The following is a 25,549-nucleotide window of genomic DNA, read 5'->3' as shown; positions in this document are numbered from 1 at the left end:
AACTGTTGTGTCCAACACATTCAAAATAATTTCTGAAACCAATACAGCAAGGAACTGAGATTAGATTGATTGAAGTTTAGACGATAAAATAATGCAGGGACTGCTGTGCATACCATACAGAAATCCTTCCAAACTTATCAACAACTAAACCAGGGATTGTCAGATGTGGAATAAGATGGCATAAGAATTGGGGACATAAACCTCTCAGAGTTGAGTGACTTTAGATGAGAGGAAAATCTTTATGGCTTAGTGTTTAGCTATCAAAGTTATCCTTGAGGTTAGTATCATGTTAGCAAGGTAGCTTGGACGCCAGTAACATAAACAGGAAATCTGTTAGATTACAAAATTCAACATATAGTCTCATCATAGAACACAAACAGGAGATAATTAAGTGCAGTATGATAAGAACTTTAACATATGACCATACAAGTGTTTTTCCATTCCTTTCCCCTTTCCTGGATTGAAACATGGCTTGTTTTTGTCTTGTGTATTATGAAGAAATACAAATATGAAGAAGAACTTGCAAACCTGGACTTTTATTGAAATAATGCTGATGATAGAAGTATTTAAAATTACAAAAAACATGAAAAAGCATATGGCAGGGGAAGACTCTTTGAATAGTTGAGAGGTCAAGGATGTGATGTTATAGATATAAGACTTGAATGTAAAAGATTTAAGATCGAAGGCAAGACAAACAAGAGTCTATTGAATTCATCTATAGGGTATTAAATACAATCCAGAGTCAAGAAACTATGGATAGTTTACTATCCTTTTCACACAGTGTTGCACAGTGATTTGGATGTATATAGCGTCTTAATCTGGCCATTGGTGTTTGATGTAATTTGATGTAATTTGAATGCTTGAAAGTGAATTGGTATGAACCCTTTCCTTCATCAAAAGGAAATTGTTCTAACCTGAAGAACTCTGGGTACTCAGTTGAGTATATTCAAATTAGAGGTCACTAGCTGTTTTGGATGCTAAGGGAACTGACTGATAAGAGGATTAGGGAAAGTCGAGCTGCAGTGGAAGATCTGCTGAGATCTTGGTAAAAGACAGAGCTGAGGTGAGGGGCCAACTTTGTATGGCGTTGTGTTAAATTTCATAGCAGGTTGGTATCATAAGTTTTAAAAGTTTTCTGGTGATCCACTGAGCTCTTCAAACGTATAAATCTTTGAATGAGAAGCTGCTATTTATAATTGTGAGTGGAAAGTGGACAGGAAAGAGAAATCAGAATGTGTAATAATGGGGATGCATATTGATATAATGTTGATGCTAATGAGTTGAAGGAGAATTCTGCCCTTTAAAGGTAGTGATTACTGACCCTGGTCACTCTGGTAAACTATTGATTTTTGAGAAGATTTGTAGCTCAGGTTGATGTTCTGGATGTAGGTTGGTGATGTCATTTCCTGTTTCATTGCCATACAGGAAATGACACCATCAACCTAAGGAAACCTAAACTCATAAATAGAAAGTGGGCCATGCCACCAGTGCTTCATCCGGAGGCTCACTGATGATGTTACCCAGTATGGTGACGAAACATCTGAAAACAAACTTTCTGGCTCGGCAAGAAACTTACATCCAGTAAACCAATGATACCTGTGTTAGTAACATTCAGCAAAAATACTGGGTAGCTTTGCTGTTGTTGCCTTTGGCAGAAAAGGTGCTACAAAGAGAAAAAGGAAGATGGGACATGCAGATTATTGAAATTTAATGAAGTCAGATAACTACATGTTAATATTCTTTCCACTAAAGAATCTTTTACTCTTCCCTTCCTTCCCCTTTGAGGATATGAAAGATTAAAGAGGAAATACATGAAATACAGAAGTGGAAATTACCTGCTTCCTGTGTGAATTGTTGATATTTGACATGCTTTCTTTTTGTTTCCAGTCACAACAGGTCTTTGCAGATGGGAGTTCAAGTGACACAACTATGGAAATTGATCTTGAGCCAGCCGAGGCTAACACGGATGGTGTAAGTGCCAACATTATTCCATGTATTGCTTTTCATCTTGATCCAAAATAAACTTGGAATTAATTTCAGGATAACTGTAACAATTAACTTTTGCTGAAATCACTAATGGATTCATGGGTTAGCAGATTCTTAATAATAGAAATGAATGTTATAAACACAGCATACCACAGCATGTCTCCTTACACTTCACACATTGTATGTTGTTAAATGATGTTCAAGTATTTTCATCTTAAAATCTAAAGCCTGAAGCACAAATGAATCTTGCTAATTTTTCAGTAAATTAAATTGGATGGTACATTCTATCGCAGATTTATATCAAACTTCCCTTATACTACTACTTGCATTTACTCTTCTTCACTAACTTTCCTGGGAGAGATTCTAAGAATGCTTGACAATCTGAAATGAAAAATAAAATGGCCATTCATCTCAAATTTCTTGCAAGTCCTGTGAATCTTCTCTGCATGATGGGCTTTATTTCAATTATCAGGGTTGTGGACAAAAGCTACGTTCATGCCATACCAGAACCTACCCACAACCATGCAGTACCCTGCAGTACCCTACTCTCCCACTGTTTTGGTCCGGCACATTGTTGTCTTCTAAAAATGCAAAGAAAAATCTTTTTGTCATTCATTCTTGGCAAATAACTTGTACTGACAATGGCGGCATTCCCAATTATCTTGGGATGATGATGCTAAGTTGACATCTTGAAATATAACGAGGTATTCTTTGTGATGGTTTGATGGTTTGTGAGGCTTGTTAATTAGTTAAACTCGCTAACATGGAACTAGAGTAATGTCACCCACATGTTTGCTTTCCATCAACCCTGAAGCCTCATGGCCATTTCTATGAGTAAAGGTTCCGAATTTCCAGATTTCAAAACTGAATGGAAAGTAACAAATGGCCATTGTGCAGTGAAATATGACCATGTTGGATTATTTTCCGAGACTTCCGGATTGCTCATCCAGTAACACAACTGCTATACTACCGTACTCACTAAAGATTCTGACAATGTTTCAGATGTACAAAAGCTTTCACTTCCAACAAATTACAATTTGTAGTGGCGTCATAGAGACAAACAAGAATGGGTCACAGGACCTGAAACGTTAACCCTGAATTCTCTTCACAGATGCTGCCAGACGTGCTGAGCTTTTCCAGCAAATTCTGTTTTTGTTTCTGATTTGCAGCATCTGCAATTCTTTTAGTTTTTATTTTATAACAAAGAGTTGTTTGCTCCACAGAACAAAAATCTAATGTGGCACGTTCATACTAATCCTCGACAGTACAAGGAGAACTGCACTGGTGTTGGAGGACATTATAATCCTTACAATATAGATACTCAGGTAAGTGATGTCTTGGTTTAATACTACTGAATGCCAGTGATTACCAGAATGGTGTTCAGGATTGATGTTTTACTTTTTTTATCCAAAATACAAAATTCTGAATCAGAATTAATACATTGTGTTCTGAAGAAGGGTTGCAGGACTCAAAATATTAATTCTGGTTGTCTCTCCACAGATGCTTCAAGATCTGCTCACTTTCTCAGCAATTTCTGTATTTCATAGAGTCATAAAGCCCTACAGTATGTAATCAGGCCCTTTGGCCCAAACTGGTCCATGCTGATCAAAATCTCCATCCACACGAGCCCCATTTCCCTGCACTTGGCCCATATCCTTCTAAGCCTTTCCTGTCCATGTATTTATCCAAATGACTTGTAAATGTTGTTACTGTACCAGCCTCAACCACTTCCACTGGCAACCCATACTATATGTGTGCCACCCTCTGTGTAAAACAGTTGTCCCTCAGGTTGCCTTTTACTCTTGAACCTTAAACTGATGGCTTCTAGTCCTCGATTCCCCAACCCTGGGAAAAAGACTGAGAATATTCACCCTACGCATGCGTCTCATAATCTTATACGCCTCTGTAAGATCACCCCCTCAATCTCCTACGCTGTAAAGCATAAGATCCTAGCTTGTCCAACCTCTCTCTGTAACTCAGACCATTGATTCCTGGCAACATCCTTGTAAATTTCTTACGCATTCTTTCCAGTTTTATAACATCCTTCCTGTAGCAAGGTGTCCAAAACTGAACACGATATTCCAAGTGTGGCCTCACCAACGTCCTGTACAACTGCAACATAGCTTCCCAGCTTCTATACTTGATGACCTTACTGATGAAGGCCAGTGTGCCAAAAGCCTTCTTCACTGCCCAGTCTACCTGTGACTCCACTTTCAGAGAACCGTGAACCTGAATTCCAAGATCCCTCTGTTCCACTACACTCCTTTAAGCCCTATCATTCACCATGAAATTCCTACTTTGATTTGACTTTTCAAAATGCAAGACCTCACACTTATCTATGTTAAATTCCATTTGCCATTTCCCAGCCCACTTCCCCGGCTGATTAAAGTCCTGCTGCAATTTCTGATAACCTTCCTCACTGTCCATAATACCGCCTATTTTAGTGTCATCAGCAAACTTACTAATCATGCCTTGTCCATTCTCATCCAAATCATTGATATAGATAACAGAAATGGGCCCAGCACAGATCCAAGGGACTCCACTAGTCACAGGCCTCCAGCACAACAAGCATCCTTCCGCTGTTACACTCTGCTCTCTACTATCAAGTCAATTTTGTAACCCATTTGCCAGATCCCCCCTGGATTCCATTCGATCTAACCTTCCAGAGCAGCCTACCATGTGGCTTATTGAAATCCATACCGACAACATCTACCGCCATCCCCTTGTCAACTTTCTTGGTCACTTCATCAAAATCTTGGAACAAATTTGTGAACCATGATGTCTCACTCACAAAGCCATGCTGACTACTCCTAATCAAACCCTCTTTCCAAATGCATGTAAATCTTACCCCTCAAAATCTCCTCAAACAACTTACCCACCACAGATGTTAAGCTTACTGGGCTATAGATCCCAGGCTTTTCTTTGCAGCCCTTCTTAAATATGAGCACAACATTCGCTACTTTCCAGTCTTCCGAGATTTCACCCATGGCTAACGATGATGCAAAAATATCAGCCAGGGCCTCCGCAATTTCTTCTCTAGCCTCTTGCAGTGTTCTTAGATATATCTGGTCAGGACCAGGAGATTTATCCACCTTCATACATTCTAATACATCCAGCACCTCTTCTGCTGTGATAGGGACTGTCCCCAAGATATCACCACTAACTTCCCCATGTTCCCAAGTCTTCATGTCTTTCTCTATGGTAAACATAGAAGAGAAATATTCATTGAGAAAACCTCGCCCATCTCCTACGGTTCTACATATATATGTCCATTTTGATCCTTGAGGGGACATATTCTGTATCGAGCTATTATTTTTCCTTTAATATATTTAAAGTACCTCTTTGGATTCAACCTAATCTTCTCACCCAAGGCTATCTCGTGCCTCCTTTTTCACCTTCCTGATGCTTTTCACCCTCATAGGAATATATAGACCTCGAACACGAGTTATCTTACTTTTAAAGGCCTCCCACTTGTGTTTGCTTCAAACTTCCAGCATCCACAGTTCTTTGTTTCAGAATAAGTACCAGTACTTTGCTTTTTGTGGAAAGTTAAAAATTCTTTACATTTATTTATATTAGCTTATGATAAAAAAATTTGCACAATGTATTGCACTTATCACAGAAAGTAAAATAATCCCCTCAATCTGTTGATATCAATTTAACAGAGCTCTGGAAAACATGGAATGGCAGGCTGTGATAGCTGTCTCTTAAATTAGGTCTCTCCATATAAAAGTAGTCCAATAATAAAACCACACCAAGTTAATCAAGTCTATGTACAGTTTGGGACCGTGACCTTTCATCATTCAATGATTAGTCACTTGTAAAAATGATTCAAAATGGGATTAGAAAGATTATTCTCAGATCGCCCCACAGCCAGTACATCCCTTCATCAGATGCCTTGCCGAGGTGAGTAGAATTTCACAATTAGAACATTGAACATTGAACTGTACAGCACAGGAACTGGCCCTTCAGCCCACGATGTTGTGCTGAGCATGATGTCAAATGAAATTAATCCCTTCTGCCTGCCCTTGGTCCACATCCCTATATTCCTTGCATATTCATGTGCTTATCTAAAAGCCCCTAAAATGCCCCGATGGTATCTGCCTCCACTACCACCCCCAGCAGCATATTCCACACTCCTATCATTCTCGGGGTAAAAAACCTGCCCCTCACCGTTCCTTTGAAATTTCCCCCTCTCACCTTAAATGCATATCCCCTCGCTGGTACTAGACATTTCAACTCTGACCTTCACCCCAATCATAATATTGTAGACTGAGTGTCGCCTCAGTCTCTGCTGCTCCTGAGAAAACAACCTGAGTTTTTTTCTAGCCTCTCCTTATAGTTTATACTCTGTAATCCAGGCACTATCCTCATAAATCAGTTCTACGCTCTCTCCAAAGCCTCCACATTCTTCCTGTAATGTGGTGACCAGAATTTGAACACAATACTCTAACTGTGGCCAAACCAAAGTCTCAGGGCTCAGTGGTTCTCACAGGGTCAGGAACCCCGGGGTTCGATTCTGGTTTTGGGCGACTGTGTGGAGTTTGCACATCCTCCCTGGGTCTGCGTGGTTTTCCTCCAGGTGCTCTAGTTTCCTTCCAAAATCCAAACATGTGCAGGAGAATTGGCCAAGCTAAATTGCCTATAGTGTTCAGGGATGTGTAGGTTAGGCACATTAGTAAGGGGTAAATGTTGGGGAAAGGGTTTAGTTGGGATACTCTTCAGAGGCTGAGTGTGGAGTTATTCGGCTGAAAGACCTGTTTCCACACTGTAGAGATTTTATGATCGATAATCTTATAAAGCTGCAATATCCTCCTTCGTGTACTCAGTTCACTGAGCATTAAAGGCAAACATGTCATAAGCCTTCTTTACCACCCTATCTACTTGTGTGGACTCTTTCAGGGGCCTATGGGCTTGAACCCCAAGATCCCTCTGTACATCAATGCTGTTCTGGGTCCTGTCATTAACTGTATACTTTTCCTCAATATCTGATCCCCCAACATGGAGCACCTCACATTTACCCAGATTAAACTCTATCTGCCAGTTCTCTGCCTATATCTGTAACTGATCTATATTTCACTGTAAGCTTTGATAATCTTCTACACCATCTACAACTCCACTGACCATTGTATCGTCTGCTAACTTACGAACCCACCCATCTACATTTTCATCCAAGTTTTATATATACAAACAGCAGAGGTCCTGGTATGAATTCCTGCGGAACATCACTAAGCACAGACCTCCAGCTTGAAAAACACCCACCACTACCCTTTGCCTTCTATGGGGAAGCCAATTCCGAATCCACACAGCCAAGCCACCATGGATCCCATGCATCTTAATCTTCCGGGTGAGCCGACCATGAGGGACCTTATCGAAAGCCTTACTAAAATCCACTACTCTGCCCTATTCAATCACCTTCATTACCCCCTTAAAACATTCCGTAAAGTTAGTGAGACATGATCTGCCCTCACAAAGATCATGCTGGGCGGCACGGTGGCACAGTGGTTAGCACTGCTGCCTCACAGCGCCTGAGACCCGGGTTCAATTCCCGACTCAGGCGACTGACTGTGTGGAGTTTGCACGTTCTCCCTGTGTCTGCGTGGGTTTCCTCCGGGTGCTCCGGTTTCCTCCCACAGTCCAAAGATGTGCGGGTCAGGTGAATTGGCCATGCTAAATTGCCCATAGTGTTAGGTAAGGAGTAAATGTAGGGGTATGGGTGGGTTGCGCTTCGGCGGGTTGGTGTGGACTTGTTGGGCTGAAGGGCCTGTTTCCACACTGTAAGTAATCTAATCCAATGTCATGCTGATTGTCCCTAAATAGGCCATGCTTTTCAAATGCACAAAAATCATCTGCTTAAGAATTCTTTCCAATAGCTTCCTAACCACCAGTGTGAGACTCACTGGTCTATAGTTCTGGATTATCCCTATTTCCCTCCTTGAACAGCTGCTTGCCAGTCCTCTGGGACCTCTCCAGTGGCTAACAAGGATTTTGGTCAATACCTCTGCAGTCTCCTCTATTGCCTCTCTCAATAACCTTGGGTAGATACCATCAGTAATCAATTATGAGTAACACGATTTTGAACTAATGCTTTTTTGACTAGGATTAGGATGTTCAAGTTTGAACTTCCCTAACTGCTGAATCTGTTTATAAATGATCAATTAGAAAAGCTGCTCCTCAAAGAGAACTTGTTTAACCTTGATTTTGCCCATGAACTTTAGGTACCACTTCCACTGATGCCATGTGTTTTCTGTACTTTTTACTTTCATATTTGCAGTTCAATAGCAATCATTTTTGGTTTCTTTTTCAGTAAGGATGCTCTTTTAAAGACTATTTCAGTGCTACAGTCGGTTCTGCTATAGTGCCGTAGTTCTGTACTCCTGCAATCCCATGTTATAAGCAAATCATCTAATAGCAGCACCATTTAAACTAATGGGGCCAGAATCTTGTTATAGCTAATACATGCTTTAAAACTTCAGGGTTTTGAAACAGTGTCCCCAGTTTGTCAATCATGTTATAGTGAATTCATGTTAACGAAACCTGCGTTATAGTGGATGGACCTGTACAGGTTTCCTAAAGGTATGGCCAATGAAATTCCACTTTCTCTGTCTGCTTTGTAATACTCTCTCATTCTCATAGCTTCCCATTTTTGATGGTCCCTGGTCAGCAAGTGCCCAGGGTTGTTTGTTGGCATTTATTGCCCAATGTTTGGATTTGTTTGTCATGGTTTTTATTTCGCTCTATGTTTTAGCTTTGAACAAAAGTGCTGATTCAACATTGGTGTTAAAGAGACTGTTTGGTCAATTTGAGTTCCTGACTGGCCTCAATAGATTTACTGACATGTCTAGACATTTCTGTTTTTAAAGTTGAGAAGTTATTCAGTGCTAATCTTTATCTATTTGTTAACTCTGAAGGCTGAATTGTTTGCCTGAAGGGTGGAAGGACAGGGAAGTGGAGAATGGAGCCAGGGAGCAGTCATTTTCAGTGTTCCCAATCAGTTTGCTGTTGCTGTTCTGATTACCAGTAATTTTATTTCGGTTTGGGGAATGAAGATTCCAGAAGCCCCACTGATTCAGATGACCAATTAAATTGTTAACAAACTTATTATCAGCTCATCAGGGAACCAGCCTGAAACATTTTATGGAGAGGTACATGTTAAAGAATCTAGATGGGCAGGAGCTATCAGGACAATATGGTGTCAGCTATAACTGCATCATCCAATAGGAAGGGTTCTGGAAGGGGGTGCATGGCTGAGAGGGGCATTCATCCACTGATATTGGATGAGTTGAATTGGCAAAGCAAATAACACATGTACATATGCTTTCAGTTGAGGGGTTCATGACGCTCCAGGGATTGTTGGGTCTGCAAAGGCAAGTTCAACAATCATGCAGCTGATCAGAGACTAGGCAATGACAAGGGGATGAAGGTACTCCGAGGTAGTGACAAGTAGTGATGAGCATGAAGATCCTCTGGACTGATTACCACAGCCATAGCCCTGAGGAGATCCAGTGGAGAGATCCAATGGCAAGATCATAATGAAGGCCACACTTTCAGTATTGAGTTTGCTGATGAAGAAGAAGCACTGAGACATGTTTGAGATTTGATATCTCGGGTCATTGTGCCTATCTAGACAGATGGGAAAAGAAACTAGTCCTTGGTTGAGGAAGTTGTTGGATCATGTGGTACTGCCCTACCAGTAGCTGTTCAAGTCACTATGTCCTTAAAATATCTTGGCCTCTGACCCCTTCCACAAAACAGCATGTAGACACTGTGTGAGTGACACTATGCCATTCTGCTTTGGACATACCATATGTGTGAAAGTTGGGAAGTTTGTGCAGTTTGAAACAGGAGGACCGCAGCAACAGAGAGCACTCGAAATCATCTCACTTGTTAAATTTCCACCGATTTGAGAAATCATTGATCACACCCACTCTGCCACCAAGGCACTGAATGAACAGCTAGTGAAATTCACCAGTGGGAAGGGCTTCGATTCCCAAAACATGCTGTTGGTCTGTGAGACAGACTTTGTTTGTTTAAAAAGCTGGTGAGAGCAACTCAAAGGGAGACCACCAGCTGCAAGTTCCTCTCCAAGCCACTCCTCAGCCCACAGCCCAGTTTTGTGGGTCTACCTCCGAACCGCAGCTCACCCCCACTACCTTCTCCAAGGCCCAGCCAGCAGTGCCCACACCCAATATGTGAATATACAATAAAAGATTATAATTTGGTTTATGATACTCAGTGAATTTGAGATTTAATGCAGATTTCCACCCTAAATATTTGTGCAGTTCATGAACTGGGATCAGATGCTTTTGTTTTCGTAGATAATGTATTTTGTAGTTTAGAGTCTATGAAATGATCTTTGGATTCCATCTGCAATGCATCAGGCCCTTGACACTGCACAGGAGTAATTCTTTACTTTTTACTGTCAACAAATGATCAGCTAAAACAGTAATTTACACAAAGAAACACATAGCTCTCATGTCTGAGGAATGGTTTTGGCAAAGTTGTGAAACAAAACATGTTGAACTGAGAATATGACTTCCTGTTTTGCACTGGTGTTTTTTGGAAAAGTTGTGCAACAGGAAACCATGGGAAGTTATTCAAGGTAATCAGTGTCTGCACTTAAATATTATTAGATTTTAAAAAATGTTAGTGGTAGCAATTTGTGACAAAGTAAATTACTGAGTGACGTCTGCACAGCATGTGTCATGGGTGTTAAAAAGTGAAACTCTTCCAAGTTCCTCAACATCAGTGCCAACAATAAGAAACTTTTATTTGTGCATTATTATAGGATGTTGGAAAACAAAATAAAGTAGATATTCCTTATAATGTTCTCTTTATGGCAATGTCACATCATTTATCTGGGGTTGGCACTTGTGATAACCCCTCCAGGGGCCGTGGGGAATTACTCATTAATCTTCCTGCAGGACTCATTGACTCTGAGTTCCCTTTGCAACAGGCAATGGCCTGTCCAGCTGGAACTCATCACTGAGTCCTTTTCTGGCACAGTGGTGTGTCCCTGCCTCTGGACTTGGAGGCCTGGATTCAAGTCCCACCTGCTCTATAGCTGAATAATAACAACCCTGAGCAGGTTGATTAGAAAATGGATGAAATAAAGCAGACCTAATGGATGGCTCTCTCTGTATGAGTTCCCCCATTTTCCATTGGGGATTTAAAGCTTACATCTAAGGCTTAGAAAGGGATTGTAAGGAGGTATCAATATAAAGAAAAAAAGGGTAGCACGGTGACACAGTGATTAACATTGCTGTCTCACAGCGCCAGGGTTCAATTCCTGCCTCAGGCAACTGTCTGTATGGAGTTTGCACATTCTCCCCGTGTCTGTGTGGGTTTTCTCTGAGAGCTCCGGTTTCCTCCCACAGTCCAAAGATGTGCAGGTTAGGTGAATTGGCCATGCTAAATTGCCCATAGTGTTAGGTGAAGGGGTAAATGTAGAGGAATGGGTCCGGGTGGGTTGCCCTTCGGAGGGTTGGTGTGGACTTATTGGGCCGAAGGGCCTGGTTCCACACTGTTAGTAATCTAAATCTAAACCTGTCTTGAAAGGTGTTGCATGCAGTAATCCTGTGTAACCCACAGAGTTTGGTGATTCACAGCCTCTCAGCCCAATTGTTTATTTTGCAGCACAGTGGAGTCTGTGGACAATGTTTATGTTGGGTGTAGCCAATTACTCTGTTTTTAGTTAGTTTAACAATCTTGCACTGTGCTTTTGGTTGCACTTCAGCCCCATAGTCCTGGTGGAGAGATATGTGGGCAGATTGGAGGACCTCCTTGTGGGTCTGCTCCTGGGCCTTGCTATAAACAGCTCCAGGCAGTGATCGTGGAGGGGGTCATCTCTGCTGACTGCCTTGTCCTCTTCTGCGGTTATGTTTAAGCCCAGTGTCGTTGGAGAGGGAGCTGGTGTTGTCGATCACAGCTCTCAATGCCTTTTCCAGTCAGGCTTCCTGAGTTTTGACAGCAGTGTCCTACGAGATGTCCTTAGCTGGAAAGTGGTTTTGTTAGGCTGTACTTCGGGGAGGTATACTGTCAGCAATCCATTTTATACAAGTCTACAGAAATTGCTGGAGAAACTTGGATGGTTTAGTAGCAAGTGAGGAGAGAGAAACACAATAATTAACATTTCAAATCTAGTGACCATTCTTCAGAATTTGATACTTGTCTGAAACACTCACTCCGTTTCTCTCCCCACAAATGCTGCTGGACTTGCTGAGCTTCTCCAGCAATTTCTCTTTTTATTTCAGATTTCCAGCATTGCAGTATTTTGCTTTTAATTGGACTAGTATACAGAACCTACTCAGATGAAGGATTTCCCACTAATAAGTGTTTGATAGAAGTGGAATTACTTGATTAACAAGTAGTTAATTACATAATATTAAATTAACAGGTATGTGGGCTTAAGTCTAGTTAACTGTATTACACTTGCTAAGGGACATTGATAACTCTTGAGATATATCAGGCTAATTGAAGTTGCATGGTTTTTAACAGTAGAGGTAAGACCAACAGACTGGAATAGCTACAAGAGACAACTAGAACTGACAGGCTCCTCCCAGAGACATGATATATTTTTCAGTGAATGGGGTTATACAAAAGCTTCAGTGTTAACTCTTGCAGGCCACCTGTCTTATCCAAGACAGTTCGGAGTTCCCCAGGTAGCAAATTTGTTGCCTGTATATGAATTCTATACAACACAAATTACATGGTTTTACCCAAATATTTGCCACTGTTATTAGTTCCAAGCGTTTTAGAAACATATTTACAACCAGAGCAGCCATGATTGCATTGAACAGTGAAGGCTTGAGGGGCCAGTGACTAACTTGGATTGAAGGTTGGTTGGCTGATAGGAAACAAAGTAGTGATAAACGGCTCCATTTCAGAATGGCAGGCAGTGACCAGTGGGGTACCGCAGGGATCAGTGCTGGGACCGCAGCTTTTTACAATATATGTTAATGATATAGAAGATGGCATTAATAATAATATTAGCAAATTTGCTGATGATACAAAGTTGGGTGGCAGGGTGAAATGTGAGGAGGATGTTAGGAGATTACAGGGTGACCTGGACAGGTTAGGTGAGTGATCAGATGCATGGCAGATGCAGTTTAATGTAGATAAATGTATGGTTATCCACTTTGGTGGCAAGAACAGGAAGGCAGATTACTACCTAAATGGAATCAATTTAGTTAAAGGGGCAGTACAGAGAGATCTGGATGTTCTTGTACACCAGTCAATGAAGGTAAACATGCAGGTACAGCAGGTAGTGAAGAAGGCTAATAGCATGCTGGCCTTCATAACAAGAGGGATTGAGTATAGAAGCAGAGAGGTTCTTCTGCAGCTGTACAGGACCCTGGTGAGACCACACCTGGAGTACTGTGTGCAGTTCTGGTCTCCAAATTTGAGGAAAGACATTCTGGCTATTGAGGGAGTGCAGCGTAGGTTCATGAGGTCAATTCCAGGAATGGCGGGACTACCTTACACTGAAAGACTGGAGTGACTGGGCTTGTATACCCTTGAGTTTAGAAGACTGAGAGGGGATCTGATTGAGACATATAAGATTAATAAAAGACTGGACACTCTGGAGGCAGGAAACATGTTTCTGCTGATGGGTGAGTCCCGAACCAGAGGACGCAGCTTAAAAATACGGGGTCGACCATTTAGCACAGAGATGAGGAGAAACTTCTTCACCCAGAGAGTGGTGGCTGTGTGGAATGCTCTGCTCCAGAGGGCAGTGGAGGCCCAGTCTCTGGATTCATTTAAGAAAGAGTTGGATAGAGCTCTCAAGGATAGTGTAATCAAGGGTTATGGAGATAAGGCAGGAACAGGGTACTATTAAGGATGATCAGCCATGATCATATTGAATGGTGGTACAGGGTCGAAGGGCAGAATGGCCTACTCCTGCACCTATTGTCTATTGTCTATCGTCTATTGTCTAATGACTGACTGCTACTCCTAACTCCAATCTTCCTAAATTCATACGCTGATCATTCCAGGGGTAAGTTTGAAGAAGCTTATAAGAATAAACCTGCTGATAGCTCTGTGTTATTATTTGAGATAGCAGGCTAACTAGCTTAATTGTTTTCACCAGCCATCTATCTCACTAATGTGGTTGGCCACTCATTAGGTTAGGCAGTCATCATTTCTCAGACACTGATTGGCCCCCTGTGCTTTCAACATGGTGAGCAGGGAGCACATGCTTAACACTGGGTGGAAAGACACTGGCTGCCATAATATCAAAGCCAAAATTGGTATGATATGTCCAACCTTATACAAGCGTTTCACCCCTTTCATATACAAAGATATGTAAATGGCTGTTTGTGGTAAGAGGAAGCCCTTAACACAATTATCATTTCCCCTGAATTCGCAATAAAACTGTCGGAGGCTTGACAGACAGCTCTTAAAGGAACTGTCTGTAAGTTACAAATAATAAAGTAAATTTTTCATGTACCTTTCAAAAGAATATTTGTGTGGGCGGCACGGTGGCACAGTGGTTAGCACTGCTGCCTCACAGCGCCAGAGACCCGGGTTCAATTCCCGACTCAGGCAACTGACTGTGTGGAGTTTGCATGTTCTCGCTGTGTCTGTGTGGGTTTCCTCCGGGTGCTCCGGTTTCCTCCCACAGTCACAAAGATGTTCAGGTCAGGGGAATTGGTCATGCTAAAATTGCCCGTAGTGTTAGGTAAGGGGTAAATGTAGGGGTATGCGTGGGTTGCGCTTCGGCGGGTTGGTGTGGACTTGTTGGGTCGAAGGGCCTGTTTCCACACTGTAAGTAATCTAATGTGCCTCACTACCATCTCCAAAATCTCCAGTTTCGCTCACAACATCCTTTTGGAGCTGGTTGCTCCTTTTCCTTGATTAATGCTTTGTGACCAGCTGTGTACATCTTGGAGGCTCAAACTCCACGTCTCACTGTCCAGCCACATGGCTGCCTCTGAGTTTCTAGATCCACTGTGGTCTTAGATGGTGAATCATAAGTTGGCAAGATATCTCTGCGAGTTCAGGAGATGATAATTCTGTTTCCAAATTCAGATTTAGTAATATGAAGTAGATCAGTAAACTATGGACAATGTGTTTGGACATTAAATGGTCTGGGATTGATATTTTTCACGTCTTTTGCAGGCTGGCTACAAATCAAGTTGTTCTTCAGCCTATCCTTTGCACTGTGAAGTGGGAGACTTAGAATCGAAACAAGGCCTCCTTGATCTTGGAAAGAGACATTTGAAGAATGATGTATATTTGCCACTCTACGGAGATTTTGCTGGTAGGTTTATGCCAAAATGCAGGTGTGTATAAAATCTATTAGTACGTGCATTCCGAGATTTGTTACTTGGCATTTTGTCATAAACAGTTTCTATGTGCAGCATGAAAACATGCATTATATGATGTAACTGGTATGTAAGTACTTCTTGATGATGGTGTGGAGAATAGAGAGGTTGAACTTCAAGTCCATAGTGCTAGGAAAGTCTGGAACAGCTTCTGAATGCTATACTGCCAGCAGCTTCCAGCATAATCCACAAGGTCCCGTGCTGCTGAGAGCACTCTCACAGGGATCCTGGAGAATATCAGTGCTGGCATCGGGGTGATTTTCCTCCCACAGCTGAATAGTTGCAGGTGTATGGAACCAACAAAAAGTGGATGTGAGGCTGTCCACTTTGACAGGCAAATGACAGTGAGACAGAATAACTGTATATTTGACAGGAACGCTGAGGGATTGCTGACTGAACGTGGTGCATTGAGCAATCTGAGAGCCTGGTCGAACAATAAGTCATACAGATGGGAGCAGCTTTCTTAGGGTGAGAATTCGAAAGAAATGAGTATATTCCACCTCAACTCAGTTTTAAATAGCTTGCCCCTCTTCCTGGAATTATGTCTCCTGTTTTTAGTGTTAGCAGTTCCTGTCCTGTGATTCTCTAAGAATTTAGTGCCACCCTGCATTCTTCAAAACTGTTGGGAATAGAGGACCATTGCTGAAGTAGCAAAAACCCAAACCTGAGACTCCTTTTATAAATCTTGGGATCTTGAATGCTACGTTAACAGGGAGAGGTGATGGCCGAGCGATATTATCACTGCACTGTTAATCCAGAGGCCTGGGTAATGTTCTGGGGACCTGGGTTCAAATCCCACCAGAGCAGATGGGAGAATTGGAGTTCAATAAAAGTAAATCTGAAATTAAGAGTCTAATGATGACCATGAATCCATTGTCAATTGATGGGAGAAAAACTAATCTATAACACTGAGGGAAGGATAGTACCATCCTTACCTGGTCTGGACTACATGTGACTCTAGGAGAAAGTGAGGTCTGCAGATGCTGGAGATCAGAGCTGAAAATGTGTTGTTGGAAAAGTGCAGCAGGTCAGGCAGCATCCAAGGAACAGGAGAATCGACAATTCGGGCATGAGCCCTTCTTCAGGAATGAGGAAAGTGTGCCCAGCAGGCTAAAATAAAAGGTAGGGAGGAGGGACTTGGGGGAGGGGCGTTTGGAAATGTGATAGGTGGAAGGAGGTTAAGGTGAGGGTGATAGGCCGGAGTGGGGGTGGGGGCGGAGAGGTCAGGAAGAAGATTGCAGGTTAGGAAGGTGGTGCTGAGTTTGAGGGTTGGGACTGAGACAAGGTGGGGGGAGGGGAAATGAGGAAACTGGAGAAATCTGAATTCATCCCTTGTGGTTGGCGGGTTCCTAGGTGGAAGATGAGGCGCTCTTCCTCCAGCTATCGTGTTACTATGGTCTGGTGACCATCTTCTGCAGCTACACCGGCACCACCCTGCACCTTTTCCTCCGCTACATCGATGACTGTATCGGCGCTGCCTCGTGCTCCCACGAGGAGGTTGGACAGTTCATCCACTTTACTAATACCTTCCACCCCGACCTCAAATTTACCTGGACATCTCAGACTCCTCCCTCCCCTTCCTAGACCTCTCCATTTCTATCTTGGGCGACCGAATCAACACGACCATGTACTATAAACCGACCGACTCCCACAGCTACCTAGACTACACCTCCTCCCACCCTGCCCCTTGTAAAAACGCCATCCCATATTCCCAACTCCTTCATCTCCGCCGCATCTGCTCCCAGGAAGACCAGTTCCAATAGCGTACAACCCAGATGGCCTCCTTCTTTAAAGACCGCAATTTCCCCCCAGACGTGGTCGACGATGCCCTCCACCGCATCTCCTCCACCTCCTGTTCCTCCACCCTTGAGCCCCGCCCCTCCAATCGCCACCAGGACAGAACCCCACTGGTTCTCACCTATTACCCCACCAACCTCCGTATACAGCATATCATCCGCTGTCATTTCCGCCACCTCCAAACGGACCCCACGACTAGGGATATATTTCCCTCCCCTCCCCTATCAGCATTCCGAAAAGACCACTCCCTCTGTGACTCCCTCGTCAGGTCCACACCCCCCACCAACCCAACCTCCACTCCCAGCACCTTCCCCTGCAACCACGAAAAATGCAAAACCTGTGCCCACACCTCCCCCCTCACTTCCCTCCAAAGCCCCAGGGGATCCTTCCATATCCACCACAAATTCACCTGCACCTCCACACACATCTGCACCTGCATCCGCTGCACCCGATATGGCCTCCTCTGTATTGGGGAGACAGGCCGCCTACTTGCAGAATGTTTCAGAGAACACCTCTGGGATACCCGGACCAACCAACTCAACCACCCCATGGCACAACACTTCAACTCCCCCTCCCACTCCACCAAGGACATGTAGGTCCTTGGACTCCTCCATCGCCAGACCATAGCAACACGACGGCTGGAGGAAGAGCGCCTCATCTTCCACCTAGGAACCCTCCAACCACAAGGGATGAACTCAGATTTCTCCAGTTTCCTCACTTCCCATTACCCACCTTGTCTCAGTCCCAACCCTCGAACTCAGCACCACCTTCCTAACCTGCAATCTTCTTCCTGACCTCTCCGCCCCCACCCGCTCTCCGGCCTATCACCCTCATCTTAACCTCCTTCCACCTATCGCATTTCCAACACCCCTCCCCCAAGTCCCTCCTCCCTACCTTTTATCTTAACCTTCTGGGCACACTTTCCTCATTCCTGAAGAAGGGCTCATGTCCGAAACGTCGATTCTCCTGCTCCTTGGATGCTGCCTGACCTGCTGCACTTTTCCAGCAACATATTTTCAGCTACATGTAACTCTAGACCCACAAAAATGTGGTCACCCTCTGGCTAATAAGGCTGCCTAGCCAGTGCCGCCTCATTCCATGAATATTTATCAAACATATTTGCTTTACTAACCTGTCATACCACCTTTTCTACGTAATTGTAACATGGCAGTTTTGTGCATAAACACCCATCAGGGTTTTCTGTTCTTAAATGGTGCTATTCAGCCTCTCTTCTTTTTCCTGATCCCTCTTACCAAAGAGCACTGTTTCACTCGGCCTGCTTTAAATTCCATCGGGCATATGTTTAGCCCTTTTGGAGTCCGTCACTATATTTCACAATGTTTAATACACTTGAAAATTTTGAATTATCTGCAATTTTTAAACTCATGGTGTGTTCCCCCAAACCCAAATCAATAACATAGATAAATAAAAGCAGTGGACACATTAGTAAGCACCCCTGCTCCCTCCAGGCCAATTCTCCTCAATTGTCCGTCTCCTATACTTCAGCCAGCCTGGCATTCGTACTGCCTTTGCTCATGACTTCACTTTTTTGCTCACAAGACTCATATGACTAACTTTCACCATTTGCAAGTTTACTTACACAACATCAACGACAGTGCTCATGTGTACCATCTCAGTTTTGTCATCAAAAACTTACTCAGACCTAATTTCCCTTAACAAAATCATGCTGACTCTCCTATTTTAATCCACACTTGTTTAAGTGGCATTTTTTTTCCCAGATTAATGTTTCTAAAAGGCTTTTAACAGAACTGAACATAAATCCATTGGCCTTTTATTTATATTCAATTCACTGACCTACAGTTAATGTTAAATCCACTGGTCTGTTACTGATGATAAACTCATTGGTTTATAATTCATGTTGAGGAAAAGGTGAGGACTGCAGATGCTGGAGATCAGAGTCGAGAGTGTGGTGCTGGAAAAGTACAGCAGGTCCGGCAGCATCTGAGGAGCAGGAGAGTCAACGTTTCACATTCCTGATGAAGGGCTTTTGCCGGAAATGTCCTGCTCCTTGGATGCTGCTGGACCTGCTATGCTTTTCCAGAACCACACTCTCGACTATAATTGATGTTGAATCTACTGGCTTATAATTGTTGTTAAAAACAAAGACCTACCATTGATGTTAAATCCACTGGCCTGTTATTGAAGTTAAATTCACTGGCCAATTATTATTGTTGAATTAACTGTACATTATTGATGTTAAATCCACTGGTCTTAATTTTGTGTTAAATCCACATGCATTTTATATGTTTTTAAACAAATAACATTTTGCAGCAGTCATCAGTTCTGTGGAACCATTCCTGTATATAAAGAGTTTGAAATTCTATTAAAACACCAATTGTCTGTCAATATATATTTAATTTGTTGATTTTTTAAAAATTTGTTACAGAGCTAATGTAAAAACAAACTATGCATGGAATCCTTCTATTAAGGTTATCCAGAATTTTCTTTTGTGTTTCTTGGTCTCTACAGGAGATTGTTTCATTTTATGTAGCTATACATGAAGGTTATTTCCCATTCAGATTTCCACATGACTCAGAACACAATAATGGCACCACATGCAGTTCACAACTTGTCTTCTGTATTTGATGAATTCAGTCTTTGAGTTGCTTGCCTCTGAAGTTCCAATCCATCAAAGTTCCCAGGTGATGTCTGTTACTAAAATGGCACACGCCATATCTCCTTAGTTTGAATCATGACGGTCTAGGTGGCAGTGTCTTAAGAGACGCTGTTAATCCCCAATACTTAAATGAACTTTGTTGTGCTGGTAAAACTGCAGCAGTAGAATTTTCCAAATCATATTCCCTGCTCTAATCCTGTCTTCACCTTTATGTCCTTTATAACTGTATAACTATAACAGCCACAGTTCCTTGTACATCTGCCTTCACTTGGCCCATATGTTATGACATTTCAAGTGCTCATCCAAGTCCTTTTTAAAGGTTGTGATTTTTCCTGCCTCAACTACCCTCCCAAACTGTGTATTCCAGATCCTCACCACCCTCTGGGTGAAAAAATGTTTCCTCAAATCTCCTAGAAACCTCCTTGTTAATGACACTTCAACTAAAGGGAACAGCTGCTTTCTATTCACCCTGTCCTTGTCCCTCATAATCTTATATCCTTCCATCAGACCCCCTCTCAGCCTGCACCTACCCATGTTGTCTTCATTGCTAAACTGCCCCATGCCTGGCAGCATCCTGGTGAATCTCCTCTACACCCCCTCCAGTGCAATCCTATCCTTCCTATAGAGTGGACACCAGAATGACACACATTCACCAGCAGTGGCCTAAGCAAAGTTCTGTACAGCTCCAACATCACCTCTGACCAAAACAAAACCCTGAAGGAGGGTTCTGCAGAAGGGTCACTGGATCCAAAACATGAACTCTGCTTCTCTTTCCAAAGATGATGCCAGATCTGCTGAGTTTTTTCAGCAATTTTTGTTTTTGTTTCCAACATAACCTTCCTACTCTTTTAATCTAAGCAATGGCTGATGGAAAGATGCTGGTGTTGGACTGGGGTAGACAAAATCAGAAATCACATGATATCAGGTTTCAATCCATCATTTTTAACATCAAATTCACTACTGTTATAGGGACACTTGCCTTATCAGACATAATCAGATGTCACATGGCACCAGGTTATAGTCCAACAGGTTTATTTCAAATCACAAACTTTCAAAATACTGCTCCTTCGTCAGGTGAGGTGAAGGATTGTGTTTTCAAATAAACCTGTTGGACTATAACCTGGTGTCATGTGACTCCTGATTATGTCTGATAAAGCAAGTGTCCCTTTAATAATAGTGAATTTGATGATAAAAATGATCAGATCAACATGACTACATGAGTCAAGATTAGAGTGGTGCTGGAAAAGCACAGAAGGTCAGGCAGCATCTGAGGAGCAGGAAAATTGATGTTTCGGGCAAAAGCCCTTCATCAGGAATGATATCCAACATCTGCAATACCTAATTTCACCCAACATTAGTACATTACCAGTGAAGGCTTAAGCTGCATGTGAAAATTCCAAAATCAGCTAAAATATTTCTGAGAAGTACCAACTAGTACTTTTTTACAAACTCTTTCTCCTTCTCATGCCATTGAATGGAGCACTGACATTAAACGCAAAAGTTCAAAACCTTTACTTGCTTAACCAACGTTGCTTACAAATGATGCTTACCTTAGTACTAAAATTAATTACCGATTTGAATGAAAGGAGAAAAATATAGAAATGAACTTTCAATCAGAATGAAAATGTTAAATAAAACAGAAAACACTGCAAATACCCAACTGATCAGACAGTATCTGTGGACGGAGAAAGGTCTTTGACCTGAGTGCTTAGTTCTGTTTCTCTTTCTCCAAATAACTAACTGACCTACTGAGCTCTTGCAGCATGTTCTGTTTTTTTATTTCAGATTTTCAGCATCTCCACTGTCTTGCTTTTGAGAATATGTTGTAACTGGTTTCTTCGTTTCTAGTTGTGGGCAGGTCAGTGGTGATTCACAGTGAAGGACCACATAAAACTTTAATGGATTGCACTGACATTGTGGCTGATTCTCCAACAAAATCACTTGTTTTTCCAAAAGTGGACCCATTCAACAGGTAAGCATTGGTCTAAAATCAAAAGGTTAGACTAAGTGGGTACCTGGGTATATATAATATTAAATAGCACTAACAGCATAGAAATGTACCATTTGGTTCAATTGTTCAGCTTCCACTCAAGCTGCTCTCAACTTCTTCATTTAACCCCATTGACATCAGTTTCTATTAATTTTTGCCCCATTTGTTCATTTAACTTCCCCTCAGGTGCCGGTCTTGAAGCAGCCTCAACTACTTGATTCCATTCTTCGGATAACAAAAGTTTCTTATGAATTTCTTGTTGAATGTATAGGTCACTGACTTATATTTATGGTTTATTGCTCTCTTTCTGTCCCCACTAATGGAGACATCTTGTCAATGTCTACTTATCAAACCCTTTGTTAATCTTGAAGGTCTCTGTCAGGTCATATCATAAGGCACAGCTTATTCACTCTTTCCTAAGAGCTCTAACCTCTCACTTCTATTATATCATTCTCATGAATAGCTTTTGCACCTTCATAAATGTCACCATAACCTTTTTACAATATGGTGACCAGAACTGTTTGTGGTACTCTATGAATGCTGTAAAGCAAGGTTCCACACAAATTCAACATAACTTCCCGGCTGTTCAATTCCTCCAGAAATGAGCCCCAATATTCTGTTTGCCTTTTGATTTTGGCCTACTTAAGCTGCAACACTACTTTTAATGATTTGTCTATAAATATCCTCAAGCTCCTGCGTTCCTCAATCTTTTATAGATACTTATTTCTTAATCCCTTCTCTTAATCTTCCTACCAAAAGATACGGTCTCTCACATGCCTTTTTTCTAAAGTAAATTTTCCAACAGCATAGTTTATTAATATCTTCCTGTACTTTGTTACAGTCCTTCTCTCTTAATTTAGTTTGTCCACAAATTTTGAGATAATGCTTTGTATTCCTGAGTCCAAATGATTTTGAAATAACAGTTGGTGAGCACCAATCCTGGTGGAATATCAGTTCCTTTCTTTCATCTTTAATTCCTATACTCTCTTCTGGTACTTGTTTTGCAATACAATGTTCTCATCTGAGGCATAACTGTAGTGTCGATCAAACCCACAACCAATTCCATTGAGAAGGACAAGGGCAACAGATACATGGCAACACCACCCCCTGCAAACTCCCCTCCAAGCCACTCACCATCTTGACTTGGAAATATACTGCTGTTCCTTCAGTATCAGTGGGCCAAAGTCCTGTGATTTTCTCCTTAAGTACATTGTGGGTCTACCCACAGGACATGGACTGCAGCGGTTCAAGAAAGAAGCTCCACAGTACCTTCACACGGGCAACTGGGGATGGGCAAGAATCGCTGGCCCAGCAACCCCCACGTCCTGTTAGTGATTGGGAGAAAAAGCCTTTTGGAAATCCAAGTGTGTTACACCAATCTCATTGTTATTCACTGCTTTGTTACTGGCTGACCATGATCTTTTCTAAAACCTATGCTTTATTGTGATTTCCATTCCTAGATTTTTAGATTTCAATTTCCAGAGAGTGGAAGGAATGTAGAATGCCCAGTACAAGAAGCTAAAAATCACCCAACACCAGGTTATAGTCCTACAGGTTTATTTGGAAGCACTAGCTTTTGGAGCGCTGCTCCTTCATCAGGTGGTTGTGGTGTATACACTGTGTGATTTTTAACTTTGTACACCCAATTCAACATCAAATCCTCCGAATCATGACCACAAGAAGTAGTTGAGACTGCTTCAAGGTAGTTCATTCAGGGATGAGGGCTTCACTAACTGGGTCAGCATTTATTATCCATCCCTAATTAATGAAGAAGGTTCTGGTAAGCTGCCTTCTTAAACTGCTGCAGTCCAGTTGATGTAAGTACACTCACAGTACTGTTAGGGAGGGAGTCCCAGGACTTTGACTCAGTGACACTGAAGCAATGGCAATATATTTCCCAGTCAGAATGAGTGGTTTGGAAGGGAACTTGCAGGTGGTTGTGTTTCCATGTATCTGCTGACCTTGGTCTTCTAGCTGGACATAGTCGTGGGTTTGAAAGGTACTGGCCAAGGAGCCTTGGTGAATTTCTGCAGTCCATCTTGTAGATATTACACCCTGCTGCTACTGAGCGCTGGTGGTAGCAGAGTAGATGCTTGTGGATGTGGTGCTAATCAAGTGGGCTGTTTTGTACTGGATGGTGTCAAGCTTCTTGAATATAGTTGGAGCTGCCCCCGTCCAGGCCATTGGAGAATATTCAATTACACTGCTGACTTGTGCCTTGGTGGGCAGGTTTTGGGGAAGCAGGAGGTGAGTTATTTGCTGTTACTAGGATTCCTAACCTTTGATCTTGTGGTGAATCTAGTTCAGTTTCCAGTCAGTGGTAACTCCGAGGATGTGATAGTGGGCGATTGATTCAGTGATGTTAATGCCGTTGAATGTTATTGGGTGATGGTCGGATTCTAGTTTGACAGAAATGATAATTGCCTGGCACTTGTGTGGCATGAATGTTATTGTCCAGCTGTCAGACCCAACCTTGATATCACACAGGACTTGCTACATTTGGTTATGGACTGTTTTAGGACCTGAGGAGGTGATTAAATTTCCTTTATAGATTAGATTCCCTACAGTGTGGAAACAGGCCCTTCAGCCCAACTAGTCCACACTGACCCTCCGAAGAGTAACCCACCCAGACCCATTTCCCTCTGAGCTGAAAGTGTGTTGCTGGAAAAGCGCAGCAGGTCAGGCAGCATCCAAGGAACAGGAAATTCAACGTTTCGGGCATAAGCCCTTCATCCTCTTGCAAGGATGCCTTCCTTGAAGTTGCTCTCTTCCTCTGATCTCCGGCATCTGCAGACCTCACTTTCGCCTTGAAGATTTTAACTTATTGCGAATCCTCTTGCAAGGATGTCTTCCTTGAAGAAGCTCTCTTCCTCTGATCTCCAGTATCTGCAGACCTCACTTTCTCCATTTCCCTCTGCCTAAGGCACCTACCACTATGGGCAATTTATCATGGCCAATTCACCTGACCTGCACATCTTTGGACTGTGGGAGGAAACCGGAGCACCCGGAGGAAACCCATGCAGACACAGGGAGAATGTGCAAACTCCACACAGACAGTCACCCGAGGTTGGAATCAAACTTGGGACCCTGGTGCTATGAGGCAGCAGTGCTAACCACTGAGCCACCCCAAAGGTGGTTTAGTATGGAACCAGAATTCAACTGTTTTGTCCATGTTTGAGCCAAGGCTGTAATGAGGTCAGGAGCTGAGTGGCCCTGGCAGAACCCAAATTAGGCATTACAGAGGAGGTGATTGCTGAACCAGTGCTGCTTAATAGTGCTATTGATGACACATTCCATCGCATTACTGACGATGGAGGGTAGGCTGATGGGACGGTAATTGGTCAGGTTGGATTGACCTGCCTTTTGTGTACAGGATATGCCTGAACAATTTTCCACATTATCGAATAGATGCTAGTGTTGTAGCTGTGCTGAGACTAACAAAGTACTGGGAAAACTCAGCAGGTCTTGTGACATCTATGGAGAGAGAGAAATGGAGATAATGTTTTGAATTCAGTGTGCCAGAATGAAAACAAGTAATCCTGTCTTATAAGTGGCACTTCAGTTTTAGGTACTGCTCCTGGTATGCTCTCCTGCACTCTGCATTGAACCAGAGTTGGTCCCTGGCCTCATGTTAGGAGGTGAGTGTGGAATATACCAGGCCATAGGTTACAGATTGTGCTGGAGTACAATTCTGCTGCTTTTGATGGCCCATAGCCCCTCATGGATACCCAGTGTTGAGTTGCTAGATTTGTTGGAAGTCTATCCCATTTCACCTAAAGATAGTGCCACACGACACAGTGGAGCTTATTC

At 42.6% G+C, this 25,549-nt stretch overlaps 1 protein-coding gene across 1 annotated transcript in view; it reads left to right on the top strand.

Annotated features, from left to right (window-relative positions):
- The window catches only part of cusr (Copper-only SOD repeat protein), a 136,973-nt gene that overhangs the window by 86,990 nt on the left and 24,434 nt on the right, over positions 1 to 25,549 (top strand). Inside the window, exons 4-7 of the mRNA XM_060842270.1 lie at positions 1,888 to 1,971; positions 3,210 to 3,311; positions 15,109 to 15,250; positions 21,598 to 21,721. Of these exons, the coding sequence (XP_060698253.1) occupies positions 1,888 to 1,971; positions 3,210 to 3,311; positions 15,109 to 15,250; positions 21,598 to 21,721 (452 nt within the window). The remainder of the gene's footprint in view (positions 1 to 1,887; positions 1,972 to 3,209; positions 3,312 to 15,108; positions 15,251 to 21,597; positions 21,722 to 25,549) is intronic.

The sequence above is a fragment of the Hemiscyllium ocellatum genome, chromosome 22, assembly GCF_020745735.1.
Source record: "Hemiscyllium ocellatum isolate sHemOce1 chromosome 22, sHemOce1.pat.X.cur, whole genome shotgun sequence".
Taxonomy (NCBI): domain Eukaryota; kingdom Metazoa; phylum Chordata; class Chondrichthyes; order Orectolobiformes; family Hemiscylliidae; genus Hemiscyllium; species Hemiscyllium ocellatum.
This window is presented reverse-complemented; position numbering and strand designations above follow the sequence as displayed.